The sequence below is a fragment of the Takifugu flavidus genome, chromosome 18, assembly GCF_003711565.1.
Source record: "Takifugu flavidus isolate HTHZ2018 chromosome 18, ASM371156v2, whole genome shotgun sequence".
NCBI classification, from domain to species: domain Eukaryota; kingdom Metazoa; phylum Chordata; class Actinopteri; order Tetraodontiformes; family Tetraodontidae; genus Takifugu; species Takifugu flavidus.
The window spans coordinates 12879648-12905147 of NC_079537.1; the positions used below are offsets into that span (position 1 = coordinate 12879648).

The 25500-nt window shown below is 56.5% G+C and overlaps 5 protein-coding genes, 2 long non-coding RNA genes and 1 other non-coding gene across 14 annotated transcripts in view; 5 read left to right on the forward strand and 3 right to left on the reverse strand.

Annotated features, from left to right (window-relative positions):
• Positions 1–1042: 1042 nt before the first annotated feature.
• On the reverse strand, positions 1043–3994 carry emc10 (ER membrane protein complex subunit 10). 2 transcript variants are annotated; one of them, XM_057015160.1, is made up of 8 exons: positions 3568–3994; positions 3363–3429; positions 2939–3051; positions 2700–2813; positions 2037–2221; positions 1872–1965; positions 1509–1606; positions 1043–1224 (listed from the first exon to the last, which is right to left on the reverse strand). In XM_057015160.1, the coding sequence occupies exons 1-7, from the start codon at positions 3655–3657 to the stop codon at positions 1520–1522; spliced, it is 750 nt and encodes a 249-aa protein (XP_056871140.1). In that variant the 5' UTR covers positions 3658–3994; the 3' UTR covers positions 1043–1224; positions 1509–1519. The 2 variants fall into 2 exon arrangements, with proteins under 2 accessions (XP_056871140.1, XP_056871139.1); XM_057015159.1 differs by lacking the exon at positions 1509–1606 and having other exon boundaries at positions 3568–3993.
• A 1059-nt stretch (positions 3995–5053) lies between these two features.
• Positions 5054–8997, forward strand: LOC130515089 (properdin-like). The gene is made up of 10 exons (XM_057015116.1): positions 5054–5176; positions 5768–5900; positions 5992–6155; positions 6494–6661; positions 6730–6927; positions 7000–7359; positions 7474–7647; positions 7730–7927; positions 8330–8435; positions 8685–8997. The coding sequence occupies exons 1-10, from the start codon at positions 5119–5121 to the stop codon at positions 8809–8811; spliced, it is 1686 nt and encodes a 561-aa protein (XP_056871096.1). The 5' UTR covers positions 5054–5118; the 3' UTR covers positions 8812–8997.
• On the reverse strand, positions 8943–17908 carry LOC130515082 (suppressor of cytokine signaling 7-like). Of its 4 annotated transcripts, none has more exons than XR_008947133.1 (10): positions 15490–17903; positions 14224–14285; positions 13841–13945; positions 13609–13746; positions 13192–13331; positions 12854–13022; positions 10863–11035; positions 10593–10728; positions 10350–10495; positions 8943–10213 (listed from the first exon to the last, which is right to left on the reverse strand). XR_008947133.1 is itself a non-coding variant. In XM_057015099.1 (10 exons), exons 1-9 carry the CDS (start codon positions 17169–17171, stop codon positions 10375–10377), a joined length of 2682 nt encoding a protein of 893 aa, XP_056871079.1. In that variant the 5' UTR covers positions 17172–17893; the 3' UTR covers positions 8943–10213; positions 10350–10374. The 4 variants fall into 4 exon arrangements, 1 of the variants encoding a protein (XP_056871079.1); XM_057015099.1 differs by having other exon boundaries at positions 10863–10991; positions 15490–17893; XR_008947131.1 differs by having other exon boundaries at positions 10593–11035; positions 15490–17904.
• On the forward strand, positions 14292–14993 carry LOC130515127 (uncharacterized). Of its 3 annotated transcripts, none has more exons than XR_008947146.1 (3): positions 14292–14519; positions 14678–14837; positions 14926–14993. It is a non-coding gene; the product is annotated as an uncharacterized LOC130515127 (long non-coding RNA). The 3 variants fall into 3 exon arrangements; XR_008947147.1 differs by having other exon boundaries at positions 14678–14754; positions 14810–14947; XR_008947145.1 differs by lacking the exon at positions 14926–14993 and having other exon boundaries at positions 14678–14754; positions 14788–14844.
• trnas-uga (transfer RNA serine (anticodon UGA)) lies at positions 17898–17979 on the forward strand. The gene has a single exon. It is a non-coding gene; the product is annotated as a tRNA-Ser (tRNA).
• Positions 17980–18820: 841 nt separating this feature from the next.
• On the forward strand, positions 18821–23907 carry casc3 (casc3 exon junction complex subunit). Its single transcript, XM_057015110.1, has 12 exons — positions 18821–19019; positions 19736–19760; positions 19849–19904; positions 20012–20209; positions 20674–20822; positions 20905–21078; positions 21156–21970; positions 22043–22213; positions 22385–22483; positions 22560–22726; positions 22813–23018; positions 23093–23907. Exons 1-11 carry the CDS (start codon positions 18828–18830, stop codon positions 22957–22959), a joined length of 2193 nt encoding a protein of 730 aa, XP_056871090.1. The 5' UTR covers positions 18821–18827; the 3' UTR covers positions 22960–23018; positions 23093–23907.
• On the reverse strand, positions 19906–24103 carry LOC130515130 (uncharacterized). The gene is made up of 2 exons (XR_008947153.1): positions 23920–24103; positions 19906–20394 (listed from the first exon to the last, which is right to left on the reverse strand). It is a non-coding gene; the product is annotated as an uncharacterized LOC130515130 (long non-coding RNA).
• A 1127-nt stretch (positions 24104–25230) lies between these two features.
• rapgefl1 (Rap guanine nucleotide exchange factor (GEF)-like 1) overlaps positions 25231–25500 on the forward strand; it is a 14432-nt gene continuing 14162 nt past the window's right edge. The window contains 1 exon segment of the mRNA XM_057015112.1: positions 25231–25500. This exon segment is cut by the window's right edge and continues 475 nt beyond it. The gene's annotated coding sequence lies outside the window, so the exon portion shown is untranslated.

A 25500-nucleotide genomic window follows, 5' to 3' on the forward strand; every position in this document is an offset into this window, starting at 1 on the left:
GACGACCACTGTGTCCATGAAAAAGGATGCAGAACCATTGTCCTCTGAAGGCATCTAAACCTGTATGTGTGTGTAGTTGGTTGAAGGACATCAAAAGATGGAAATGATGGAAGGAGCTGACCTGGATGGAGATGATCAGGTCTGGAGGAACACTCTTCGACTCAGGAACTGCTGCTGTTGCAGGTCCACAGAAATTCCCCTTCTGACCTTCATCGCTGCTGATGTCACGCCTGGAGGGCATCAGCAGCAGGTTCTCCGCTCCAGATCACGGCCTGTTTGTTTGGGTTGAAACTTTTTAATGTGATGAAGACATCAGTATGAAGACGTCTTGAGAGGCCAGCTGGTGGCTGGACGGGGGTCAAAGGTCGCTGTCTCGTCCCTCTAAAATAAGAGGTGACTCCTCACAGTCCACCAGGGACTAAAAACAGACGGACGGACTGACATCAGGAAGAGGGACGGCGATGTTGACACAAGGATTTAGAGACCTTCTGCTTTTAAAGCTGCGTTGTCCTCAAACCGACCATGAATCATGATTATAAATAAACAGACATTCACCATGAGGGTGAAGATCTCCCCACAAATGGGCAGGAACCAGGGTCGCCTGGCAAGGTCACGCTTCGCCTCCATGGTCACATGGAGGGATTCATCCTGGTGGGGACTTAATAGAGGCCGGGGGCCACAGGGGGGCGCCACCAGGTGGCTGCTGGGACGGCAGCAGCAGGACGGGCAGCAACAGCTGCTCAGGTCCGATCTCCATAAGCCCGGCTGGACCCTGAAGGTCCGCGTGCTGAGAGGGGCTCCACATATGGAGTCCATATGTCATTCAGAGAATGGCACCAATGTTCCGCTCAGAGCTTTGAGCTCCATCCAGACGGCCAGAACAATAAGCACCGCTTCAAGGGTCGGCCGGACCTCAGAGTCCCGGCCTGGCTGAAGATCTGAACGATGGCGCCCGGCCCGTCTACTGGATCAGAGGGGTTCTGATCCGGGGCGCTTCGTACAAACTCACAAGATTCAACATCAACGTAACCGAAAACTCCTCTCAGGTTAATAAATATTTTATTGTCACATCAGTATTAAAGGCAGTCGTTAATCATCCGCTCGTGGGCCTTGACGTCAGCATCATCGGCCTCCGTTGGCAGCGCCGCCACCGGCTCCGCCCCCCGATTGGTCCTGAGCGCCTGACATCATCAGGAACAGAACCAGAGGGACGATGTACATCCACTGTCAGAGAGAGAAGGACTGGTTCAGTGGAACAACAATCACAGACGACCAAGATTAGTCTAAAATTAATCATCTACTCAAGTCAGAGGAAAACAAGCCGTCGACACCGACAACGTTAGAGAGCAGGTTAGAAGCTCCAGTGGAGAAAATCAGCACTTTTCTAGCGTTCTGCCCGATGTCTCCAGCTTTAATCCCACATTTGGCATGAAGGAACAGAAAGGATGAGTGGGAGGAAAAGTTTGATTTAGTTAAGGGGGACAGAAGAAGGCTCATAAAACCAGTACTTCAGAGGGATTCAGCTCTGCTCTCTTCCGCCCCCTGCTGGGGGCTGTGCTGAATTGGTGGCCATGAGGAAGATTGCGCCTCCCAGAATCAAATACCACTGGAACACAGCACAGCAGGGAGTCAACACACACAGCACAGCAGCACAGCAGCGCAGCAGCGCAGCAGCACAGCAGCGCAGCAGCAGCGGCGGCCACACACATCCAAGCTCGTTGGAGGCTTCAGAGCCCGGCTGCACGTCTGAAACCTCCTGCGCAGGTCTGAGCGTCGCTGGTCCCGGCGGTCCGGCCCTCGAGGCCGCTGCCGCACCGGGACGCAGAAACAGCATTTTTCACTCCTCATGTCGGACCGGTCCTGATACTCACATATTTAGCGAAAAAGGATTTCTGCTCTTGTGGATTCTTCTCTTTCTTCTCAGATTCCTGCTCCAGACGCTCGATGAACAGCGCCGTCTCCGGTCTGTCGGAGGAAAAAAGTGCCGTCAAGCGCAGAAAGCCCGGCGGCCTCCATCACCTGGACTCTGGACTCACACGGGAGCGGTGACAGGAGCCACGACGCTGAGCGTGGTGTTGAAAACCTCCAGGTCCACTTCATCCTCAACCTCTGCGCCCCGGCAGGTTCCAGGTATCGTCACTATGGAAACGCCGATGAGGTGCCCAGAGACGTCCGAGTGCAGAGTGATGACGTCGCTCAAGTGGGACTCGACCATAGAACACTGAGGAGCAGGTTTTACGTTTGGGTCACATGTTAAAAAATCAAATCAAGAAAAAGATTCTGATTCCAAAAGTTACTGCAATTATTCTGCATTTTAAGACACGATTTTAAGACACGATGGCGCTCTGATCAGCCCTGACCAGGACTCCAGCCGCTCGACCCCAGTTCCAGGACCACAACAGACCCGTTCTGCTGGTCACTTGGGTTGGATCTGACAATAAGTGTCCACAGGGTTGAGACTTGTGGCACTGCCTGACAGAACAATAAGGAACCCAAAGAGGCAGCAGCTCCGGGTCACCGCTGCTACTCTAATGTGCCCTGAACTGGCAAGATGATGATGACAGATGATGATGACAGATGATGATGACAGATGATGATGACAGATGGAGCCCTGGTGGTGCTGTGATTCATCATTAAACTAGAGAAAAGAGCGACAGCAACAACACTATGTCTGCCTGAATGAAGGTGAACACACATACGGCTCTGACGAAGGTCGTCAGGTAACCTTCCGCCTGTCGCTCCGCCTGTCGCTCCGCCTGCAGGAAAACACGAGGAACCCGGATTCTGTACAGCCCATCGACTGCAGCCACGTCCTGCGGAAACAGGAATCATCTGTAGAGACACTGAGCTAAAGCACCTCGAGGCCTCTCAGGCCATCATCCTAAAGACAACAAGGCGGCTGCGCCCCCAGCACGTGAGCAGGCTGCTGGACACTCACCTTCAGTTTGATTCTGTCTTCTTCTGACAGCTGGTTCTGGCTCACAGAGATGCTGGGTTCTCTCCCAGCTTTCAACAGCAGAACGCCTCGAGGCCGGAACTTTGCTGCATCATCTGAGACAAAGTTGGCAGAAATGAGGATCTCTCCAGTACTTTACCATTCAATACTTTGGGATGGTGATACACCAACGCAAAGACATCAATTTCTTGTCCCAGGCTGCTCATACCTGCCCATCGGGACAAAACACAGAATTTAACACGTATACGAGCTACTCGGAACTGAAGTTGAATTAAAAGGCATCATGGGTGTAAAAACGAGCATTAATTTACAGCAAATCTGATTGATTGTTAGGTTGTTATCGTTAGCGACGGCTGTTAGCTTCAGAACTAATATTGACTAAAACATACACCAACGAGGTTCTTACCAAGTTCAAATGAATGTTCGAGCGGGACAGAAAAACCACTGAAGTCAGCGTCCACGAAGTCGCCAAGCTAATGATTAAAGTGAAAAAGATGCACATTCAACATAGATTTAAGCGAAGCTAATGCTAATAATCGGCTAACGTGCGCATCTTTCGACAACAAATCAATTATATTCCAAACATAGGATTGGTATCACAATATTTTTACCTTTCTGCCATTGTTACAGCGTACATTATTACTAAAGACAAGGATGAAAACGGTTAAAACAAAGTAAATATTAAACAGCAGAGGACCCATTTCTACAGACACCGGAAGCAGCTGCAGTTCTTCTTCGATGGATTTGACTGGCGTGACCACGTGTCAAGTGGCTCAGTAGCGCCGCCCTTGGACAGAGAAAACCCCCCGATCAAATTCCGGTATTCTGGTTCGTCCATGTCCCTCATCGCGGACCGTCCCAAGCCCCCCAGGACCGGTAGACTTCAGCAGGCTGTTACATCACGGGCAGGAAGGGTCAGCAGAACAAACCAAACATGTCTCAGAGCCGACAGAGTCCTCCACAGTTGTGTTGTGCTGCACAAATGACATCACAAGTTTTGGACCGCCAGAGCCAAAGCTGGTTCCCCGACAGACACATCAGAAAGACCAGGAAGCTACTGACCCACCATGATGGTGAACAGTTAGTCCAGCATTTGCTCCTTCCGGGCTGGACTATTGTGATTCTTTATTATCAGGGTGTCCTGTGTTCTGACAGGTATTGACCACAGAGATCACATGACTCCTGGCGTCTCTTCATTGGCTGCCCGTTAAATTTAGAATCACCAGGCTGCTGGAACCCTGCTGGGTCATGGCTTGTCCTCTCCCCTGGTCCTGCTCAGGGTTTCCTCCTGTTAAAGGCAGCTTTACCAGAAGCTTATTTCCTGTTTACTATGACTGTAAACTGATTTGAAGGCAGAAAGTCTGTTGCGTAACTTATTTACACCATCGAGCGACAGGCGGAGTTCTGTCGTTTTAAAGGGTCGCTCGTGAAACCTTCTGGCTCCACGAGCAACTTTGGTGTTGGGAATTCTAATCCTGAGGTTCTTCACCCATGTCTGGTTCCTCGCCACCTCCCACTGGCCTGGCTGCACTGGTGGCGGGCTGGTGGAGGGCTGGTGGAGGACTGGTGGAGGGCTGGTGGAGGGCTGGTGGAGGGCTGGTGGAGGACTGGTGGAGGACTGGTGGCGGACTGGTGGAGGGCTGGTGGAGGACTGGTGGAGGGCTGGTGGAGGGCTGGTGGAGGACTGGTGGAGGACTGGTGGAGGACTGGTGGAGGACTGGTGGCGGACTGGTGGAGGGCTGGTGGAGGACTGGTGGAGGACTGGTGGAGGGCTGGTGGCGGACTGGTGGAGGACTGGTGGAGGACTGGTGGAGGACTGGTGGAGGGCTGGTGGCGGACTGGTGGAGGACTGGTGGAGGACTGGTGGAGGACTGGTGGAGGGCTGGTGGAGGACTGGTGGAGGGCTGGTGGAGGGCTGGTGGAGGACTGGTGGAGGACTGGTGGAGGACTGGTGGAGGGCTGGTGGAGGGTTCCAAATGTGGCGGCCTGCTCAGACATCTGTGTTATTACGAAAACACTGTCTATAAACAGAGCTAATGCAAACAGGGCGGGGGGGGGGGCAGGGGCGGGGGGGGGGGCATGGGGGGGCGGGGGCGGGCGAGGGGGGGTCACTGGTCAGAACTGAGGAAGAGCAAAGAAAGGAGAGACGTCTCTGGAGCAGGATGGAGGTTCGGGCGGCTCTGAGTCTGGTTCTGGTCCTGGCTTCTGTGGAGCGCTCTGGTCAGTCTGGTCCACTTTAACCTTCAGCTTTTACTCTCTAAGGTGAAACGTTGGTGGTTTCGTGTCTGTTCGTGAGCGTCTCAGGAACAAAATAAAACTAAAAACACGTAAAGATTAAAAGCAGTTCGTGTTTAAAACAGAGCAGAAATATTTTGGGCTGTTTTTGTTTGGAGACGTTTAAAAAACCTGAACTTTGACCTGGAAACATGTTTGATGATGTTTGTTGTCTGGAGAGCCTGAAGCTTTCTGTAGAACACACACACACACACACACGCACACACACACGTGCACACACGCGCGCACTCACACACATATACACACACACACACGCGCGCACACACTCACTCACGGACACACACGGACACACATGCACAAGCACACACAGATTAAACTCGTCAAACTGATGATTGCCTGGAAATTGTGTAATCCCTGACTGGAAATGACAGTAACCCTCACTCTCTCTCTCTCTCTCACACACACACACACACACACACACATACAAGCAGAAGTAAAAGTGAGACTAACTGTTCACGTCCAGCAAGTAGTTTCATCTGTGTGTGTGTGTGTGTGTGTGTGTGTGTGTGTGTGTAGCGGGTGTACGCTGTTTCTCACAGTTCAACCAGGGCCAGTGTGTTGGGGAGCTCGGTGAGGTAGAAGAAGATGACTGTTGTCAAAATCCACGTTATGGTCACAAGGACACAGATGGACAGTGTAGATCCTGTGGGTCAGTACACACACACACACACACACACACACACCTGAGTTACTTCACTCATTCAACCTGTGTGTGTGTGTGTGTGTGTGTGTGGACGCAGCCCTCCGGTCTGGTCTCCCTGGTCGTCCTGGTCTTACTGTAACGTCCTGTGTGGGGACGGAGTGTCTCAGAGAACCAGGACGTGTTTTGGCATCGGCCAATCAGAATGTGAGAATGCTGAGGACAAACTGCAGTTCCAGCCCTGCAGTGGCAGCTGCTGTGATGGTAAACACACACTCACACACACACACACACTCACCCCCCGCCCCCCGCCACACACACACTCCCCCCCCCCCACACACACCCTCGGACGGGTCTCCCCATCAGACGAGGGGCTCAGTGCTCATCAGATCCACCAGATTCCTGCTTGGTTACGTTACCCCCGGCAACACAGCAGAAATCCGCCCGTTTCTGCTGCTCACACACGTCACGGCGACCAGAGCCGAGGTGCAACCCCGTGGTCGAAACACTTATTCTTCACGGCCACGTGGTCCTCAGGTTTACCTGGGCGATCTGGCCGGCGTCCAGGGTGAGGGCGTCTCAGGGTGTGTTTGTGCGTCCAGCTAAGGGGTGGAGCTTGTGGCAAGCGTGGTCGTCCTGCACGGTGAGCTGCGGAGAGGGCGGAGTCAGGAGAAGACACAGGGTCTGCTCTGGTCCACCCGAGTGTCACGCCGCCTGCACCGGTCCTTCAGACGAGACGGAGGAGTGTCCCACATCCATCACCTGTCCAGGTGCGGGTCTGTCTGTCCACCTGTGTCTGACTGTCTCGCCCCCTGTCTCACTGCGCTCTGTCCCTCAGTTCATGGCGGATGGTCCGGCTGGTCCGGCTGGACCGAGTGTTCTGGCCCGTGCATCGCTGGAAGCAACATTCCCAGCAGAACACGCCGTCGTTCCTGCTCTAGCCCCACCCCCTCCGCTGACACCAGGCCACCTGGCAACAGGTGCCCTGGAGATGAGCTCCAGCGCCAAGGCTGCACCGGACTCCCCAACTGCCCAGGTGGGACACCGGCGAGCAGGTACGGCCGATCACCCTTTTGACCATAAATAAACTGTTTGGGTGGTTCTGCAGTGGACGGCGGATGGGGGGCCTGGGCTCCTGCCGGGAAGTGCTCCGCCTCCTGCGGGGAGGGGCTTCAGCTGTCCGTCAGGACCTGTGACCAACCCACCCCGAAATACGGCGGACAGTTTTGTGCCGGCCCGAGCACGAAGGCCACAGTCTGTCACGTCGTTTGTCCCGTGGACGGGTTCTGGTCTGGATGGTCCAACTGGGGGGAGTGCTCGTCTTCCTGCATCCCTCAGGGCCAGGCTCCCGTAAGGACCCGCTCCCGCTCCTGCACTAACCCCGCCCCCTCGACCAGTCCCCCTGGCAAAGGCTGCAGTGGTGAGCGAAGTCAGGCGCAGAACTGCGACCAACTGCCCAACTGCCCCGGTACGCCCGTCTGCTCTTACCCCAGAACCTCCCACGTGTTTTAGCTGTGCTCATCCAGGCGGTCGCAGCAGTGTCCACCGTCCACAACGTTCACTGTGTGTCTCTACCCGTCAGTGGACGGAGGCTGGAGCTCCTGGACGTCCTTCTCTGCCTGTCCCGTCACCTGTGGGGTGGGCCTTCAGGTCTCAGACAGGAAATGCAACAACCCCCCCGCCAAGCACGGTGGACAGCCCTGTCCTGGGGAGCAGCGGCGATCAAAAATCTGTAAGACCAACGTCCACTGTCCAGGTACGAGACAAACGTCAATAAAGCTGGAAAGTAAACAAAGTTTGGAGCTGAGATATTTCACACGCGACCCGGTTGTGTGCAGTGGACGGGTCGTGGTCCAGCTGGTCCGAGTGGAGCCAGTGCAAGTCCCCGTTCAGTGGACGGGACATCCGCTGCATCGAGGTGCGCGGCAGTCAGAAGCGAATCCGCGAGTGTCTCCACCGAGACCACAACGGCTCCATCTGCGCCGGAGACCAGCTGTCCGAGATACGCGTCTGCTACGACGTCCACCAGTGTTACCGTAGGTGGCGCCGACCGGACCTCACGGTCCAGGGACGCGTGTCCCCGAGCAGATGTGGGACACAGGAACGGGTTTAAGGGTTGCTGGGTCTGCCTGGGCTGCTAAAGAGAACCAGGATCATGTGACGCTGACCGACGGTGCTCTGATTGATGACGTCACCCGCTCATGTGTCAAGGTCATGCGTCATGTGTCAAGGTCACCGGAAACCCAACCGTCCGTCTGGTTTCCCACCCGATCATCGGCTCCGCCCACGTTTTTCAGAGCACCTTAGCATTGCGTTAGCATCTTCAGCTACAGTTCCAGCACTGTTGCCTTTAAGAAAGCACTTTCATGTTCCTCTCATGTCCAAACATGATCTGTCATCTCATAACTGGCCGGATAAATGCTTCTGTTCTGATCCAGTAAAGGGCAACTGGGAGGGCTGGGAGAACTGGAGTATGTGCAAACCATCCTGCGGAAAGTCGCAACGCTTCAGAAGAAGGTTCTGCAAACCCAACTACAGTAATTAGTGAGTTTGATCTGGCTGCTCCAGGGTCACGAAGGGGGTCACCAGGGGGGCCCAGATCCAGGCCTCAAGGGCCAGGTTTTGGCCCTTGAGGCCTGGATCTGGGCCCCCCTGCGGTGGACTGTAGGTCTTCCCGCCAGCGTCCAGCTGCTGGGAACGATGGAAGTCTCCCGGATTTCCTGACCCGACACTTAGCCGACCTCATCTGAGACTCCCATGAGCCTGATTCAGCTGCTCTACGTTTGTTTACAGTAACCCCGCTCGTCATGGGCAGCTGGTGGCGTTCTCCGGGACTCCACGTGCCGACTGCGGCGCCACGCCAGACGGCGGTCCAAAGATTGAGAGTCAGGCCTGCAGCAACCTCCCTCCCTGCCCGTGAGGGTCCCCAGCGCTGCTGCTGCTTCTTCTTCGTGGCACTTTTTAGTTGCCGAGTTACTCACTTTGGTGAGGCGCCCCCTGCTGGCGCTCTGCTGCAACCGCCTCATGCACAGTAAATCTGAATGACATGAATTTTGTCCAACTTTTTTATTTACTCAGCATTAAAGAGTTTTGTGTTCTCATCGAACCACGGCGGCTCTCTTTGGTTGACCTGGTTGTTGTCTGGACTCCTAAACTCAGAAGCACACCTGCACACACACTTTAGCCCCTCCCACAGGTTTATTGACAGGTGACAGGAACCAGTCAAGTGGCAGCAAGTTTCAGTTCTGCTGCGTCAACACTTATGACATCACGGACATTTGTGTCTCTGAGTGGACTCATCAGAACCGCCCTTGCAAAGGTCCAGTGAAGGTTCTATTGAGGCCACTGCTGCGTCGTCATGGTTTCCAGCCCAGGTTAAATTTTCCCATGGGTCCTTGCAGCAGGCGGCCTCTGGGATCAGGAAGAGCAGCCACGTCCTGGGCTGGTGCCGGTCCACCGGCAGAAGGACCAGGTCCACCTTCAGGAGAACAGCACTCTTCCAGGTGGACACACAGGCTTTGAACTGGCCCAGCTGGGTTCACAGGACGCCGTCTCCGAGCACGGAGACGTGCACGCGCTGGCGCACTTTCGTCTGCTCAGCTCAGCTGCACTGAGCCCAGCAGGAACATGTGCAGCAGTAAAAACCTCCACTCAGGTCGTCCTTTACTCCTCTCAGTGTCAAAGGTCCGATGGTCTTCAAGTCAAACAGCATCAAAGGCTTTGTTCTCCTGAAGCCGTTTGGACCGGGGTGAACGACGTGTCCTTAAAGTGCTCAGCGTGTAGCGGCGGAATAACCGTCGGCTATCATTTTACCAGATATTAGCTTGGTTTTGCTAAGCTAGTAGCCCTGAAGCTCCCGTAAAGCCTCCTGGCGGGCTGGATCGGCTGAGCCCAGGCAGAGGAACACCAGAACATCCCAGCTGGGCGCAGCTGAGGGAACCACCGCGAATGCTGGTTAGCTTTGGTCAACTCGCTGCTCAGGCTTCCTCCTGCAGACGTACAAACACGGTAGCTTTCTGTGCAACATGCCAGACTGAAATGGTCATCACGAGGTTTCTGGATACTCGTCTTTGAGGTCCAGTTTCCCCAGTCAGGATCCCAGAGGCGACCGACCCCCCGACCTCACTCTGACCTTGGGTTTTAGTTTCTGGAAGAGCACTAGCACGTATGCTAGCAGTGATGTCATGTCTGCTTTAGTCCCAGGGCTCAGGAATGACGTCTAAAGAGAGGCGGAGTCTCCACGTCACCTTCCTCAACGCCAGCCAATCAGAGTCCTCGGAGGAGGGTGAAACCTGAAACCCACCCAGAAACAGGACGGAGCACTGAAGGAAGGAAGGAAGGAAGGAAGGAAGGAAGGAAGGAAGGAAGGAAATTAGTGAAAGAAATGATGACAAGTGTACAGGAAAGGCTGACATCAACGTAAGGACAGATGTTCTGAAGTGGCTGAACTGGAGGTACCTCCCGCTCCTCTGGGGTTCTGCCGCTACGTCTGAGGCTGGATCACCAACTGGGCGCTAGGCTCCGCCCCCTGCTCCGTCAGGGACGGGTGGATCTCCTCCTCCGGGTCGTAGTAGTAAAACTTCCTCAAGTAGGAGATCAGTGGCCTGGACAGAAGCAGAGCAGGATGAGTTGACAGAAGGCTGAGCTGAGGCGCCACGCGGCGGCGGCGGTGGTGGCGGCGGCGGCCCGACGGGCACTCACGTGGGCAGCGGCAGCTCCTGGATGTGGTCGATCCGGACCAGCTGTCTGATGCAGAAGCGACAGAGATGCTGCAGGGACTTCACACTGCTGAAGCGGGACACTGGATACAGGAGCTGAACCGGCGTTGGCGGCAGACCTGAACACGCGTGAAGAAAGAAAACACACTCGCAGGAAGTCCACCAAAATAAAAGCACGCACCTTCAGGAGAGAAGCTGTTGCATTGGTGGCAATAATGCGACAGAAGCAGGCAGCTGATTGGTGGGTGGTTACCAGGGACACGGGAGCGCAGGAAGTAGAGGAACTTCCCGTTCTTGGAGTGCATGATGGCCCTCTCGATGAACTCCACCACCGAGTGACAGCGGTCCTCAAACTTAGGGTGACACCACAGACTGAAGGTCCCTGCAGAGCCACAGACACAGCACAGCCACAAATGCTGGTGCATGCTGGGAAAGTTCCCCAGGTGGACGTTTAATGGCTGATAATGTAGCCGACCAGGAGCTCCCTGGACCAGGAGCACCCTGGACCAGGAGCGCCGCAGACCAGGAGCGCCCTGGACCAGGAGCGCCGCAGACCAGGAGCGCCCTGGACCAGGAGCGCCGCAGACCAGGAGCGCCCTGGACCAGGAGCGCCCTGGACCAGGAGCTCCCTGGACCAGGAGCTCCCTGGACCAGGAGCTCCGCGGACCAGGAGCTCCCTGGACCAGGAGCTCCGCGGACCAGGAGCACCCTGGACCAGGAGCTCCGCGGACCAGGAGCACCCTGGACCAGGAGCACCCTGGACCAGGAGCTCCCTGGACCAGGAGCGCCGCAGACCAGGAGCACCCTGGACCAGGAGCACCCTGGACCAGGAGCACCCTGGACCAGGAGCACCCTGGACCAGGAGCTCCGCGGACCAGGAGCTCCCTGGACCAGGAGCTCCGCGGACCAGGAGCACCCTGGACCAGGAGCACCCTGGACCAGGAGCTCCCTGGACCAGGAGCTCCCTGGACCAGGAGCGCCGCAGACCAGGAGCACCCTGGACCAGGAGCACCCTGGACCAGGAGCACCCTGGACCAGGAGCGCCGCGGACCAGGAGCTCCGTGGACCAGGAGCGCCCTGGACCAGGAGCTCCGTGGACCAGGAGCTCCGCGGACCAGGAGCACCCTGGACCAGGAGCACCCTGGACCAGGAGCACCCTGGACCAGGAGCGCCGCGGACCAGGAGCTCCGTGGACCAGGAGCGCCCTGGACCAGGAGCTCCGCGGACCAGGAGCGCCCTGGACCAGGAGCGCCGCCGACCAGGAGCTCCCTGGACCAGGAGCTCCCTGGACCAGGAGCTCCCTGGACCAGGAGCTCCGCGGACCAGGAGCTCCCTGGACCAGGAGCTCCGCGGACCAGGAGCACCCTGGACCAGGAGCTCCGCGGACCAGGAGCACCCTGGACCAGGAGCACCCTGGACCAGGAGCTCCCTGGACCAGGAGCGCCGCAGACCAGGAGCACCCTGGACCAGGAGCCCCTGGACCAGGAGCACCCTGGACCAGGAGCACCCTGGACCAGGAGCTCCGCGGACCAGGAGCTCCCTGGACCAGGAGCTCCGCGGACCAGGAGCACCCTGGACCAGGAGCACCCTGGACCAGGAGCTCCCTGGACCAGGAGCTCCCTGGACCAGGAGCGCCGCAGACCAGGAGCACCCTGGACCAGGAGCACCCTGGACCAGGAGCACCCTGGACCAGGAGCGCCGCGGACCAGGAGCTCCGTGGACCAGGAGCGCCCTGGACCAGGAGCTCCGTGGACCAGGAGCTCCGCGGACCAGGAGCACCCTGGACCAGGAGCACCCTGGACCAGGAGCACCCTGGACCAGGAGCGCCGCGGACCAGGAGCTCCGTGGACCAGGAGCGCCCTGGACCAGGAGCTCCGCGGACCAGGAGCGCCCTGGACCAGGAGCGCCGCGGACCAGGAGCTCCCTGGACCAGGAGCCCCTGGACCAGGAGCGCCCTGGACCAGGAGCGCCGCGCCACATCTGCCTTTACCGACTGCTCCCGCCGGCTGTTTTCTGACTGTTCTTTGTACGAGTGTTGTGGCTGTTCACCAACACCGAATCGGAACTGCTGAACCCATCTGAGCAGGAACCACCTCCAGGTTCTGAGTGGTCCCTCAGAACCTCGATGGGAACCGAGAGGAGGTGAAGGAGCGACGGACTCCCTGAGGCTGAATCTGCCAGACGTGTGTGTGTGTGTGTGTAGGTGTGTGTGTGTAGGTGTGTGTGTGTGTGGGGGGGGCGTACCTCTGTAATGCTCCATGCGTGTGTGGTGTGTGACCCCCTGTGATCTGAAGCTCAGACTCAGGATGTATCGCGGGTCAGAACTGTCCCGAACCAGAAAGGATCCGTCCGGTTTCCCCTTCAGTTTCATCTCTGCGTCCTCCCAGTTCATGGGCCCCCAGTACCAGCCACACTGCACACACACACACACACACACACACGCACACGCACACGCACACACACACACACACACACACACACCACACACACACACACACACACACACACACACACACACACACACACACACACATTAGCCTCCTCCCCTCTGGAGAGGTCCAGTGAGAGTCAGGAACAAATACCTTCTCCAGTTCTCGGAGGCTGGTGGCAAAGCTGCCGTTCTCGGGGCGACTGAGGGGGCAGCGGGGGCCGAGGCGGGGAGGGGGGTGCTGAGCGTTTGGGCGCAGAGGGACGGGCCGTGGGAGACCTCTGAGTAAAGTGTCTGATGAAGGAGAGCAGGTATCTGTTATGGATCACAGCACGCGCTGGATCCCCAGAGGATCCAGGCAGATCCTCCAGGATCACCAGGGTCCTGCTGCTAACGTACAGAAGCTAAACAGGTACACACAGGAGTGAGACCCCCGTACACCTGAGGAGGCTTCAGCTCAGGTGTTTTGGGGGCGGGGCTACACCCCACCCCGCTGTCAATCACCACATTTCTCCCCCCTTCTCCATCGTCTACATCAAAGCTGCGATTGATCTTCAGAAGCGTTCCTCACCGTTGAGGCTCAGGCTGTGCTGGATGGTGCTGAGGGAGGGGTTGAGGGCCAGTGTTCGGGGGGGCAGCGACTGCATGGAGGCCCCCCCGCTGCGCTCCGTGAACGGACCCTGCTGCTGAGGGGGGCCCCCAAAATCATCTACGGACACAGAGGAACACACGTCAAGTTTCTCCTGCTCGCCTACAGAAACACAAACAGGAAGTGATGACAGAGAAGAAGGAAGAGGAAGTACCAAGAAGACTGAGACTCCGCCTCGGTGGGGGAGGGGGGGTCGGAGGATGGAAAGAGGTCCCACTCCTCCGAGAAATGTCCACATCAACCAGAGACACTGTCTCACCTGCACACACACACACACACACACACACACACACGCACACACACACACACACACACACACAGGTGTTAGAGAGCAAGTCTGAACGATGAGTTAATGAAAATCAAAGGAAGAAGAAAAGAACAAAAGTCTTCTGCTGCTCTCAAGGTTGGATCAGCCAACAGGTCAGAGGTCACGTTATGATACCAGCAGTGTGGAGTTCAAGGATCACACACACACACACAGACACACACACAGACACACACACACACGCACACACACACACACACACACTCTCTCACCTGTGAAAGCAGGAGTGAAGGGTACCGGCGAGAAGGCACTGTGAGGTCTGGACACCTGCAGCCTGAAGAGGACAAACATCTCCGTCATCACCACCATCCTCATCACTCTAATGAATACGGATACGAGCCACTCTGACAGGATGTGATGTCACACTAGCTTGATGGTGCCATTTATGCTTTGATGGAACATCAGTAAAGACTTCTGAGCTTGACTAAAAGGTCAATCTGGGGGTCACGGCGTGATGAAGCTGACCAGCAGATTTAAAGCGGTTAGTTGAAAGAACAACCAAACCAAGGTCTGGTGAAGGTCTGGTGAAGGTTGGTGAAGGTCTGGTGAAGGTCTAGTGAAGGTCCTGGTCTGGTGAAGGTCTAGTGAAGGTCTAGTGAAGGTCTGGTGAAGGTCTGGGAAGGTCTGGTGAAGGTCTAGTGAAGGTCTGGTGAAGGTCTGGTGAAGGTCTGGTGAAGGTCTGGTGAAGGTTTGGTGAAGGTCTGGTGAAGGTCTGGTGAAGGTTTGGTGAAGGTCTGGTGAAGGTCTAGTGAAGGTCTAGTGAAGGTCTAGCCAAGGTCTGGCGAAGGTCTAGTGAAGGTCTAGTGAAGGTCCTGGTCTGGTGAAGGTCTGGTGAAGGTCTGGTGAAGGTCTGGTGATGGTCTGGTGAAGGTCTGGTGAAGGTCTGGTGAAGGTCTGGTGATGGTCTGGTGAAGGTCTGGTGAAGGTCTAGTGAAGGTCTGGTGAAGGTCTGGTGATGGTCTGGTGAAGGTCTAGTGAAGGTCTGGTGAAGGTCTGGTGAAGGTCTGGTGAAGGTCTGATGAAGGTCTGATGAAGGTCTAGTGAAGGTCTAGTGAAGGTCTGGTGAAGGTCTGGTGAAGGTCTGATGAAGGTCTGGTGAAGGTCTAGTGAAGGTCTGGTGATGGTCTGGTGAAGGTCTAGTGAAGGTCTGATGAAGGTCTGGTGAAGGTCTGGTGAAGGTCTGGTGATGGTCTGGTGAAGGTCTAGCGAAGGTCTGGCGAAGGTCTGGTGAAGGTCTGGTGAAGGTCTGGTGAAGGTCTAGCGAAGGTTTGGTGAAGGTCTGGTGAAGGTCTGGTGAAGGTCTAGTGAAGGTTTGGTGAAGGTCTGGTGAAGGTCTGGTGAAGGTCTAGTGAAGGTTGGTGAAGGTCTGGTGTCAGAACTCACCACCATCTTCTCATGGTCAGAACTATTCCTCATGTTTCCTGTACAAACAAACCAACCTTCATCTTCTCAAACACAGACGGAGCGTGGTCTCGTACCTGCTGCTGTCCTGCTCCCCGCTGCTGCAGGTGGACCCCCACACGTCCAGGAGACTCCCCCCAGAAGAGGTGGACGATGCCAGGGACGGCCTCTTGTCCAGCAACCCCCCTGAACCCCCACTAGAGCTCTTGGTTCTGAAAAGCTTGCTGAGTCGGACCTTCAAGGACCCCCCTTTCCTCGACTTGCCTCGTGATGTTTTCTCACCTTCTTTCCCTCCCCCCACCTCTCGTTCCAGAACGAGCAGGGGGGAGGGACAGCGTCCTGCTGCTCCTGAGACCAGTTTCGGGGTGGTGGCGCGGCTCTGGGGCTGAGAGAGGGACTGTCGTTGGTGCTGTGGACGGGAACCCGGTTCTGAGGGGGTCGACTGGGATGAGGACATTTGAAGAACGGTGGAGGCTGCTGCAGCTGGGGGGGGCTGCATGTGGACTGGGGGGTATAGGCCGGGGCTACTGATGGGGGGGTGAGAGTCCACACACGGGGGGAGGGACATGGCACCGCCGAATATGGCCAGAGGTGAGCGGCAGTTCTGATCGGTGCAGACCCCCGCCTCCTCTGCCAGTCTGTGGACCTGCCGCATCAGTCCACTCAGAGTCCCACTAGAGAATACTGGGCCGGCCCCCCAAGCTGTCCCACTCACGTCCCCCGGTGTCTCACCTTTTTCACTGCTCCCTCCTTCTTCATCTTCTCCCCCCTCCCCAGAACCAAGACCTTCCAGAACAAGAAGGGCATCGCTGGTCTCAGTTGGGTCCTCACCAGGCCCCACTGAGCCGGAGGCCAGGACACTGTGACAAGAACATCGCAGGAGCCCCGTCTCAGCCCCTTTACCCGTCCTGTCCTCCCTGGCCTCTCCCAGCTGGCCCATCCTCTGTGCTAGAGACACAACTGGGTCATTTGGACAGTTCTTCTGAGGTTCCAACAGGCCCAGGTGAAGGGCTTGATCCAGCAGGCCTGGGGGCCACTGCACCAGTCGGTGTCTGTGGCACAGGACAGAGGCAGACTGGTCTGGAACGGCCTGCTGGGGGGGCTGGGACAAGTCAAACCCTCCGGATAGTTGAAGGATTGGGTGCCATGGGAGGATCTGTGGCTCCTCTGCAGATGGGGCGCAGTGCACGTTTGGGTTCTTCATGCCAGCAGTCCCGTGTATGACCGGTGTGCTATCAGGACCGGTGCATGATCCAGAATCCAACTCCTGTCTCTTCCGCTCCGTCTCCTCCAGGAGGAAGCCTGGCGGAGGATGGTCCAGTCCACACTCCAGGATCCGGTCTCCGGAGCGCAGCAGCTTCTGAAAGACCATCAGCTGTGCTCTCGAGCCGTGCCCCCCAGAGCCGTTCTGCAGGTCCACAAAGCGCTGCGCCGCTGCAGCAAGGTCCTCTGCAGGCGGAGGGGACAGAGGCGCCTCGGAGCCGGGGGGCGCCTGCGTCAGCACCAGCCCGGCGTCCAGCTCCCCTTTGCCGGGGAGCGGCGAGCTGTAGTGCGGGGAGGACGAGCCGAGGCCTGCTGAGGGGCCGCTAGGTTCCAGATCGAACACGCCGTTGTGGTGAACCAGTGCGGATTTTACGCGTCCGAACCCGCCTCCTCCGGACATCAGGTCGTCGGGTTCGTCCAGCCGGTCGTACTTGGCCGCGGACACGAGACGCATCAAGACGAAATCTGGAGACATTTCCTGCTGCGCGTCATTCATGCTGACAGGCTAGCGCGAGCTAACGCAGCTAAACGTCCTGCGGTCTTACATAACGCCCATCTAAATAAACAGCTCCGGAGCTAACGGCAGCTAGCTGCTGCATTGTCCGCACTAAGCTAACCGCGCAGTCTGGGCAGAACCGGGCAGAACCAGACAGACAGACATCTGCAGTCCGGACCTGCGAGTGCTGCTGACGGCTCTGCTGTGGCACGTCAGTGCGTCGAAGACACAAACGCTGTTCCCGGCGGTGCCGCTGAGCGATGCCGCTGAGCGATGCTAGCCCGCTGGTAGCCTCCTACCGACTCATCCTCCGGCGACACGGGGGACGGGGACGGGGACGGGGGCACGCGCAGCGGCTGCGCAGCGGCGGCATCAATACCCGCGAGTTCCGCTGGGCTCGACGTTGAGAGGCGACTGAGGCCGCGGTTCGGTCCGTGGACGCTCCGGGCTCCAGCGGGTCACAATCACGGTCCAAAGTAGCTCCCTACTTCCTGGTAACGAAGAGGTTCGTGCGTCTCCGCGCGCACGCGTGTTTGTTTTCGTCAGTTGTGATCATTAAAGATGTTTGTTCACGTCCACATTTTTTCAGCTAAAGAATGTTGTGATTTTACTGTCGTCGACACAAACAAACTCACAGTTTCCACATAAGTCTATATTAACGAACTATAGCTATGACGTCATTTCAGAACTTGTCTTGAGTCACAGAACCGACGCAGCGCCCTCACAGCTGTGATGGCCGAGTGGTTAAGGCGTTGGACTTGAAATCCAATGGGGTCTCCCCGCGCAGGTTCGAACCCTGCTCGCAGCGATCGCCTTTTCCTTTCTGAATTTAAAAGAAGGAATTGTTTTGGCCAAAAATAAAAATTAATCGTCCCCTTTTTGAGTCAGCTCTCTTTATCGATCTGTCAACCACAGTGTAGGAGGCCAATCAGAATCAGGAGCCCAGTCACAGACCTTTCTAGATGCTGCCATCTCAAGGAGCAGCCCAGTGCCGCTTTGTGATCAGTTTAAATAGTCATGGTTGAAACGACAATAAGCGCTCAACAACGATGATAACATCGAAGAGACGGTGGCAACCATGGCAACGGCCCATGTAGACGACCCTGCAGCAGCAGTCTCTTCATGTCAGTATCAAACAGAAGACTTACTTCCTAGAATGTTTAGAAATGAACTTCGCCAACTGCTTTCCAGCTCAGGTCATTACTATAAGTGATTTCAACTTATTAATAAAGCTACAGTTTTGTTATCATTCAATCCCATTTCATGCTGTTTTGAGTTCTTGGTCCTCCCTCTGGCTTTTATTTAATTGTTTATACATTGTGTAATTTTATTTCCTGTGTGGGGAGCCTGTTTTTTTAGTCGAAGTCAGCAGAGGGAGATATGGAGGTTTAGATTTCTCTTGTGTTAGCTTGAAAAGAAGAACCTCAAGAAGAATACAAAAACATCACAAGGCTTTTTGCAAAGGTCTTGTTTCTCGTGCTTACTTTTGCTGTTATAAAATTGTTGGGAAAACTGCGGGAATGAACTTTGGTACCGGTGGTGGATCGCATCCTACCAGCAGGCGGCGCTGTTCGACCCTTTTATAGAAGAAGAGCAGAAGAAGTCCATTACCCATAATTCTCTGCTTCTTCCGATTTCAACCATTCCAGTACTAAGATGGCGGACCGGCGGCGACGGAGGAGGTGCGCGTCCCAGGACAGTGAAGACGACGATGAATCTGGTTCTAGTTCTGGTTCCGAGAGTAGAAGGTCTGCGTCCCCAGCAAGTAAAAGCCGAGGAAAAGATTCCGATCGGCCGGAAGAGACAGCAACGCAGGAGGTTGCCAAGAGCGGTGTCGAGTCGGAGTGTGTGAGTAGCTAACTCCGGATGTTAGCATGATGAGCCGACGGTTCCGTCTCCCGGGCATCACTTCATCACTTATCTCACCCACGAATCCTGTAACAAAAGGCCGAGTCGTCGCTCTCATTGCTTCTATCACATATACAACGATCCCTGTAGCTTTATGGCTATTTAATGCCCATGGTGGTCCTTCAGAAGCTGTGTTAGCCCGAAGGAAAAGATTCCGAGGAGCTTTTTAATCATTAGCTTCTGTAAAACCTCAATGGGATGTCAGAAAAGAGACCAAATATCGGCGCTTGTCTTGTAGTAGAATACTGGAACCTTTCAATTCACCACACTCTTTATTGTCTCTCTCGTGGCATTCTTGGTTTTATTGTGGGAATTTTAGTAACGGACAAGATGCTTTTGTGTCGTTTGTTTGATGTCAGTTAGCCTGAAGCTAAAGTGGGCATTCCTCCGGGCCGTGGAGGTGTTCTTGGTTCCGACACCGTTTTAGCATTTGCTTTTGTCAGGGTTTAGGTTTTTACAGATCTTCTGTCTTGTAGTAGCCGACACTTTTGTCATCACTTCATCTTAACATTTATCTCCACGCCTCTGAGAGAAGGGGCTGGTCGACAGGCAAATCTGTCCCCCCAGAGGTTTAACAACGTTTGTGCTGAGGGATGAACCTTTGCCAAACTCGGGTGAGGTTGGGAACTGAAGCATGTGTTTGTCTGTGTCTGCAGGAGAGCGAGGACGGTGTCGGCGAAGGTAAGAAATCCAGACACTCGGCAACCGGCACCACAACGCTGTGCATGTTAGAATGAAACGCTGGCTTTTTCTGTTCGTGTCCACGCAGCTGTCCTCTCTGACTACGACAGTGCAGATCTAGAGGAAAACGCTTCCCATTCAGAGGTAAAAATCAATGGCTTTAAATTGCTTTATTTAAGTGAGGCTCCGTGGGCAAGAAATCTCCAACTGGCATCCTGCTTGCAAGGTTTTACCTGATGTTGTCTCTTCAGGAAGAGGAGCCAGCAGAGCACTACAGTGATGAAGAGGCTCCTCCAGCCACCAGTGAGTCCACCCCCCCGGCTGCCAACAGCCAGGCCAAGGAGGAGGAGGAGGCAGAGGTGAAGGAAGAAGGCAGTCAGAGTAAAGAGGAGAACAAGCCGGAGGAGAAGGGAAACCTGGCTGGAGAGCGGCAGAGCGGTGATGGTCAGGTGAGCTCAATGGTTCCATCATGTGCTGAGCGTTTAAACTTGCTGCCTCTTGTTACGGTCTGAAACCGAAAGATTGGGGTGGATATGCTGCCCCCTGGTGGTGCGATAGGCAAACAACCGTCTGACGTCATGGCTGCTAAGGTTCATTCATAGAGGCTCCAGTGAGTCAGTCTGGACCACCGGTGCTGCAGAAGATCAGATAACAAGGATAACTGGAACACAAGAATGAGCAGTGCCGATCAAACAAATGCACCCCACACGCCCCAAAAAGCTCCGGCAGGCCCACGGTTCGTTACTTTTGGCGATGCCACGGTTCTGCAGGGGAGCCCGTTAAAGTCTGGACATTTGTCTCCATGAGTTGACCGTCAATAGTCCAAGAGGATCAGCGCTTTGTCTCAGCTGTTAGCATCAGGCCAGCCGAGACTGGAGCGCCATAAAGATCCACACCATCCCGTTTCTCACAGGAATCTACCGATGACCCAGAGACAAAGGCCGGAGGGAAAGCTGGACAGAAGCTGGACGATGACGAGGACAGGAAGAACCCGGCCTACATCCCGAGAAAGGGTCTGTTCTTCGAACATGATGTCAGGGGGCACGCCCAGGAGGAGGAGCGGTACGCACCTTTCACGTCCTCAGGTGATCCAACATCAAAGAACTCTGGTGTCGTCATGGCTCCAACGTCTTTGTGTTGTCAGGCCCAAAAACCGAAACAGGAAGTTGTGGAAGGACGAGGGTCGCTGGGAGCACGACAGGTTCCGGGAGGAGGAGCAGGCGCCCAAAAGCCGGGAGGAGCTGATCGCCATCTATGGGTATGACATCCGGAACGGCGGCGGCTCCGGAGAGCGCTCGTACAGGCAGCGCCGGCCCAGGTGAGTGGCCCGACACCCCCGTACCACCGTCTCCAGGACCCGTCTCCCTTCCTGACTGTTTCTCCTTGTTCTCTCAGACAAACTTTGTCCCCCAACCGAGACAAACGAGGGAGGAATGCAGGCGAGCGGCCGGTGCGATCCTGGCAGAGTGGGGGGGCTCCGCATCGAGGAGGAGGGCCTCCGCCCCCCTCTGTCCACCTGTCCTCCACTCAGCGAAGCTACGCCTCCAGGCCTGCCCCCCCCCGAGGCCGTGCCTCCCATCTGAATCAGATGCACCCCCCACCTCAGCCCCACTACAGAGATGGCTTATTAAACGCCTCCCACGGTCCAGCCCGGGAGGGGCCGGATCCTAAAGCCCCGCCCGAGCCCTCCGACGGAGACCGTGCCGCCAGCAGGGGGAGGGACGCTCCTGTCGTCATCGAGAGCATCCGAGGAGACCTCGAAGAGCCGGACCGTCAGCTGGCCACGCCCCCGTCGGAGTCGGCCCCGCCCAGACCGGCGTCCCAGCGGCAGCAGGAGCAGCGAGGCAGCGGTGAGAGGGCCGCTCCCTCTGAGCCCCCCCCTCAGCCGTCCGCCACAGCGGCCAGTTGGGAAGCCTCTTCCCCCGCCGAGCGGCCGGTGGAGCGCAAGTCCTACTCGCTGGCCCGCAGGACTCGCTCCCGGCCCGCGGACCTGGGCAGCAAACAGCCGTCCGTGGAGGATCCCGCGGCGTGCAGCACTTCCTCCCCCAGCAACACGGGAGGGAAGGCCTGGAGCGGCCCCTCTGAGGGCCTGGTCCAGGCGTCGGGAGCAGGGGCGCTGACGGAGCTGGAACAGGATGTTGCTCGGATCAGCCTGGCGGGACAGGCCTGGAGCCAGAGCCCCACCTCCTACATCCGCTCTGAGATGAGAGGTGAGATCAGAGCCACACCTTTGATGTTCCCACTGCTTTGATGTTGGGACTGACGCACGTTGACGTCGGCAGGTATCAACAACATGCACCTCTCGGGAGCCCCCCCCCAGTTTTCCAACATGGAGGAGATGGGTGTCAGTTCCAGCCGGGCCAAGCGCTACTCGTCCCAGCGCCAGAGGGCCGTGCCTGAGCCCACGCCGCCCCTCCACCTGGGCGTGATGGAGGGTCACTACTACGAGCCCAGTGAGTGCTCCTCTGGGGTCGGGGGTCAAGCTTTAGACGCCAGGAGGCGTTGACCTTTGGCCCGTTAGTGCTGTTTTGGTGCTGCCAGCAGAACCTTCTGCATGTTCTCCTCAAGAGTGCTGATTGTAACAGAATGTGCTCGTATCAATCAAAGTTCCTTCTCTGGCTCAGTATCCTATCAGGGACCAATCTATGCCCACGGGGAGGGCCCCGCCCCCATCCCGCCGCAGGGGATGCTGGTCCAGCCGGAGATGCACATCCCCCACCCCGGTCAGTCCACGTCCGGTTCCTCTTTTCCACTGTGACCTCGCAGGCTCTGTTCCAGGCTCTGGTCTGTCCTCCTCAGGTCTCCACCCCCACCAGTCAGGCGGCCCGATCGCTGACCCCGCCCTGTACGGAGGCCCGGCTGTTTCTTTATCGCCAGGGCAACCGCAGCAACTGCTGCCCCCGCCGTTCTACCCTCCCCCCGGAGTCATGACGTTCCCCTACCCGACCATGTATCCCAGCCCGCAGGTCAGCCTCGGCTCGGCTCGGCTCGGCTCGGCGCCGCTTCGGCCTGGGTGTCGGTGCCGCGCTCATGTGACGTTGTTGTGTTTCAGGGTCAGGCCCAGGTGACCTTTGGCGGCGTGACGTACTACGACACCATGCAGCAGCAGGCCCAGCCCAAACCTTCACCCCCCCGCCGCACGTCCCAGCCCGTCACCGTCAAGCCACCGCCCCCAGAGGTGCCCTATGCTTCTGAGTGACTCCGCCCCTCAGCCCTCGCCACCTCCCCCTCAGCCTTACTGTGACTGGACAACTGCAGGTGAGCCTGGGGGGAACGCCATCCGCTGACTGGGGGGGCGCAGGAGGACTGATGCCAGAACCTTTGTGCTTTAGGAGCGGGGTGGGCTCGGTGAGGAGCTGTGGTCCTCGCCAACCTGACCCACGGAGGGGGCGGCGGCTGGATGGAGGTGAAGTCGGTGTGCAGGTGACCCACAGCTTCACTGCTGAACACGACTTCAGGAGCCCGTTAGCTGCCCGTGTCGCCACGTTGGACACGTCGCTCCACAAACAAGTTCCAACCGGCTCTTCTAACGCGTCAGGTGACCAGCGATGGTCGCCAGCTTCGTCCCGTTGAAAAGATCAACCAGAAGATAGTTCAGTTCCCTTTTTCACATTCAGAATCTTGTGTTTGAGCTGGTGTTCCCGTGGTTACACGTAGATGGATTTTGTTCATTTTTAAAGTTCTTTTCCCAGATCCTGGATTCTGTGTTGCTGTTAGCATGTTTTCAGAGGTGCTCGCGACGCTCTCGGGTGAAACAGAACCCACAACCTGAGCTGCTTCTGCTTCCAAGCTGCTCTGCGCCTGGCGGCCAGCAGGGGGCGCGCGCGTCCGCGCTCAGCCAGAATAATCATGCTTTTTATCCTGGAAGCAGCGGAGGAACGCGCACGGACGTGCAAACAGTTTATTGTGACTGTACATAAAAGACTAAAAGTGTAAATAGATGAAAACGTGCTAATGATTGTGCGTCGGCCTTCGGCAGGGACCTGCAGTGTTCGCGCTCATGACGTTTAGAGAGATTTAGTCTTAGAGTTGAAGCTGCCTTTTAGCTTTGAGCTCAGTTTTACCTTGTCACTAATTGGGATTTTTTAGTATTTTTGTTGTTAACACAGTTAAAGGCACACTGAACATCAATAAATATCAAATGTTGGCCATGTCTCACCTTCAGCAGCTTATTCTTCAGCCTTTCTGGAGCTCTGATGTCATCGCTCTGATGTCATCGCTGCCTCTTTAATGAGCCCGGAAACATTGACGGAGCCCCAAGAAGAAGCGTCTGAGCCGTGATGGAGGCTCCAGGTGGTCGAAGGGCCCCTCGCCACGCCTCCCTTTGATGTTCTGAGGAGCGGCCACAGTGTCCCAGTCAAAGACTGGTCCTCATAACGCAGCATGTTCACCAACACACACACCTGCTGTCTGTTGTGATGAATATTCATGACTTGTGGAGCCGTTATGTAAGAGAGTGACGCTCCCAGCAGCCAATGGGCTCGCAGACGCCAGCGTGAGCATTCAGCTGCTGCAGGAGGCCTGATGGGAAGGGGGGCAGCTGGAGGCAGCCATGACCTCATCCTGTCAGGTGATCCACCTGTGAAAACCAAAGCTAACATGCTACAAGCTAATGCCAGTTCAAACACCAGCCCTGCTGGCTTTAGCTTGTAGCGTGTTAGCTTTGGAGCTGCGGTGAATGGAGGAGGTCTCTGTGGCCTCCATCTGCTCACGTTGCCCCACTTCAGGACTGTGAGGACCCAGGAACCAGAACCAGCAGGTCTTCCTGGGTTTGGGCTCAGCTTTGATCGCTGACGAGGAAGCAGCAGTTTTTGGAAGCTATTTTCAAAAGTTGCCAGAGAAACATCTGAAGTGACGCTGCAGAAAAGTTGGCGATCCGCAACCGTTGCTGCAACCGTCCAGGATGAGGGAAGAAGCTCCAGAGAAAAGCTGCATCAGCAATAAGAATTCACGCAATAATGCGGCAGAAATGCGACTTTAATCATTCGGGCTTTAAAATTCCACATTTTAGACACGTTTGTTTTTCCTCAATTTCAGAGCACGAGCGACTCCGTCTGCTTGTCGGGAACGCGCAACTGCAGCATCGGAGCGCGTGTGTGGGTGTGTTTGGGGGGCGGTGCGAGTCAGTTTTCATTCCACTCATTTAACAGCAGAGAGGGGGAGGGAGGGAGAGAGAGAGCGAGGGAGGGAGAGAGAGAGAGCGAGGGAGGGAGAGAAAAGGAGGGAGGGAGAGAAGGAGAGAGAGCGAGGGAGGGAGAGAGAAAAGGAGAGAGGGAGAGGGAGGGAGAGAGAGAAGGAGGGAAGGAGGGAGAGAAAAGGGAGAGCGAGAAGGAGAGCGAGGGAGGGAGAGAGGCAGAGAGCGAGGGAGGGAGAGGAAGAAGGAGGGAGAGAGAGATCGGAAGGGGGTGAGAGAGGAGGAGAGCGAGGGAGGCAGAGAGAGAAGGAGAGAGAGCGAGGGAGGCAGAGAGAGAAGGAGAGAGAGCGAGGGAGGCAGAGAGAGAAGGAGAGAGAGCCAGCTTGGCGGTGCGTTGGTGAGCTCTGCAGTATCTGACCCAAAAAACAGAAGTGGGAAAACCTACAGCACGTAAACGCACCGGCCCGCACGGCTCTCCTCCTCCAGGTGAACCAGGACGCTGGACTAAGTCCGACCAGATCGAGCCGGAGGATCGACCCCCGGACGGCGCCTGCGGCCGCGGACGGTGTCTCGGGCGTCAGCGGGGCTCCAGCGCGGCGCCGCCGT

Bases quoted from the DNA above. Each gene is read 5' to 3' on its own strand.
- emc10 (XM_057015159.1), bottom strand. From the start codon at position 3,657: ATGGGTCCTCTGCTGTTTAATATTTACTTTGTTTTAACCGTTTTCATC. The intron at 3,052-3,362 runs GTAAGAACCTCG...ACTTTGTCTCAG, and splicing joins CGAACATTCATTTGAACTTG to ATGATGCAGCAAAGTTCCGG. The intron at 1,225-1,871 runs GTGAGTATCAGG...TCTCTCTGACAG, and splicing joins AATCCTTTTTCGCTAAATAT to TGGATGTACATCGTCCCTCT.
- LOC130515089 (XM_057015116.1), top strand. From the start codon at position 5,119: ATGGAGGTTCGGGCGGCTCTGAGTCTGGTTCTGGTCCTGGCTTCTGTG. The intron at 5,177-5,767 runs GTCAGTCTGGTC...GTGTGTGTGTAG, and splicing joins GGCTTCTGTGGAGCGCTCTG to CGGGTGTACGCTGTTTCTCA. The intron at 6,156-6,493 runs GTAAACACACAC...TTGTGCGTCCAG, and splicing joins CAGTGGCAGCTGCTGTGATG to CTAAGGGGTGGAGCTTGTGG.
- LOC130515082 (XM_057015099.1), bottom strand. From the start codon at position 17,171: ATGAATGACGCGCAGCAGGAAATGTCTCCAGATTTCGTCTTGATGCGT. The intron at 14,286-15,489 runs GTACGAGACCAC...TGTCCTCTTCAG, and splicing joins GGGGAGCAGGACAGCAGCAG to GCTGCAGGTGTCCAGACCTC. The intron at 10,729-10,862 runs GTAACCACCCAC...ACGCGTGTTCAG, and splicing joins CCTGCGCTCCCGTGTCCCTG to GTCTGCCGCCAACGCCGGTT.
- casc3 (XM_057015110.1), top strand. From the start codon at position 18,828: ATGGCGGACCGGCGGCGACGGAGGAGGTGCGCGTCCCAGGACAGTGAA. The intron at 19,761-19,848 runs GTAAGAAATCCA...GTGTCCACGCAG, and splicing joins CGAGGACGGTGTCGGCGAAG to CTGTCCTCTCTGACTACGAC. The intron at 22,484-22,559 runs GTCAGTCCACGT...TGTCCTCCTCAG, and splicing joins GATGCACATCCCCCACCCCG to GTCTCCACCCCCACCAGTCA.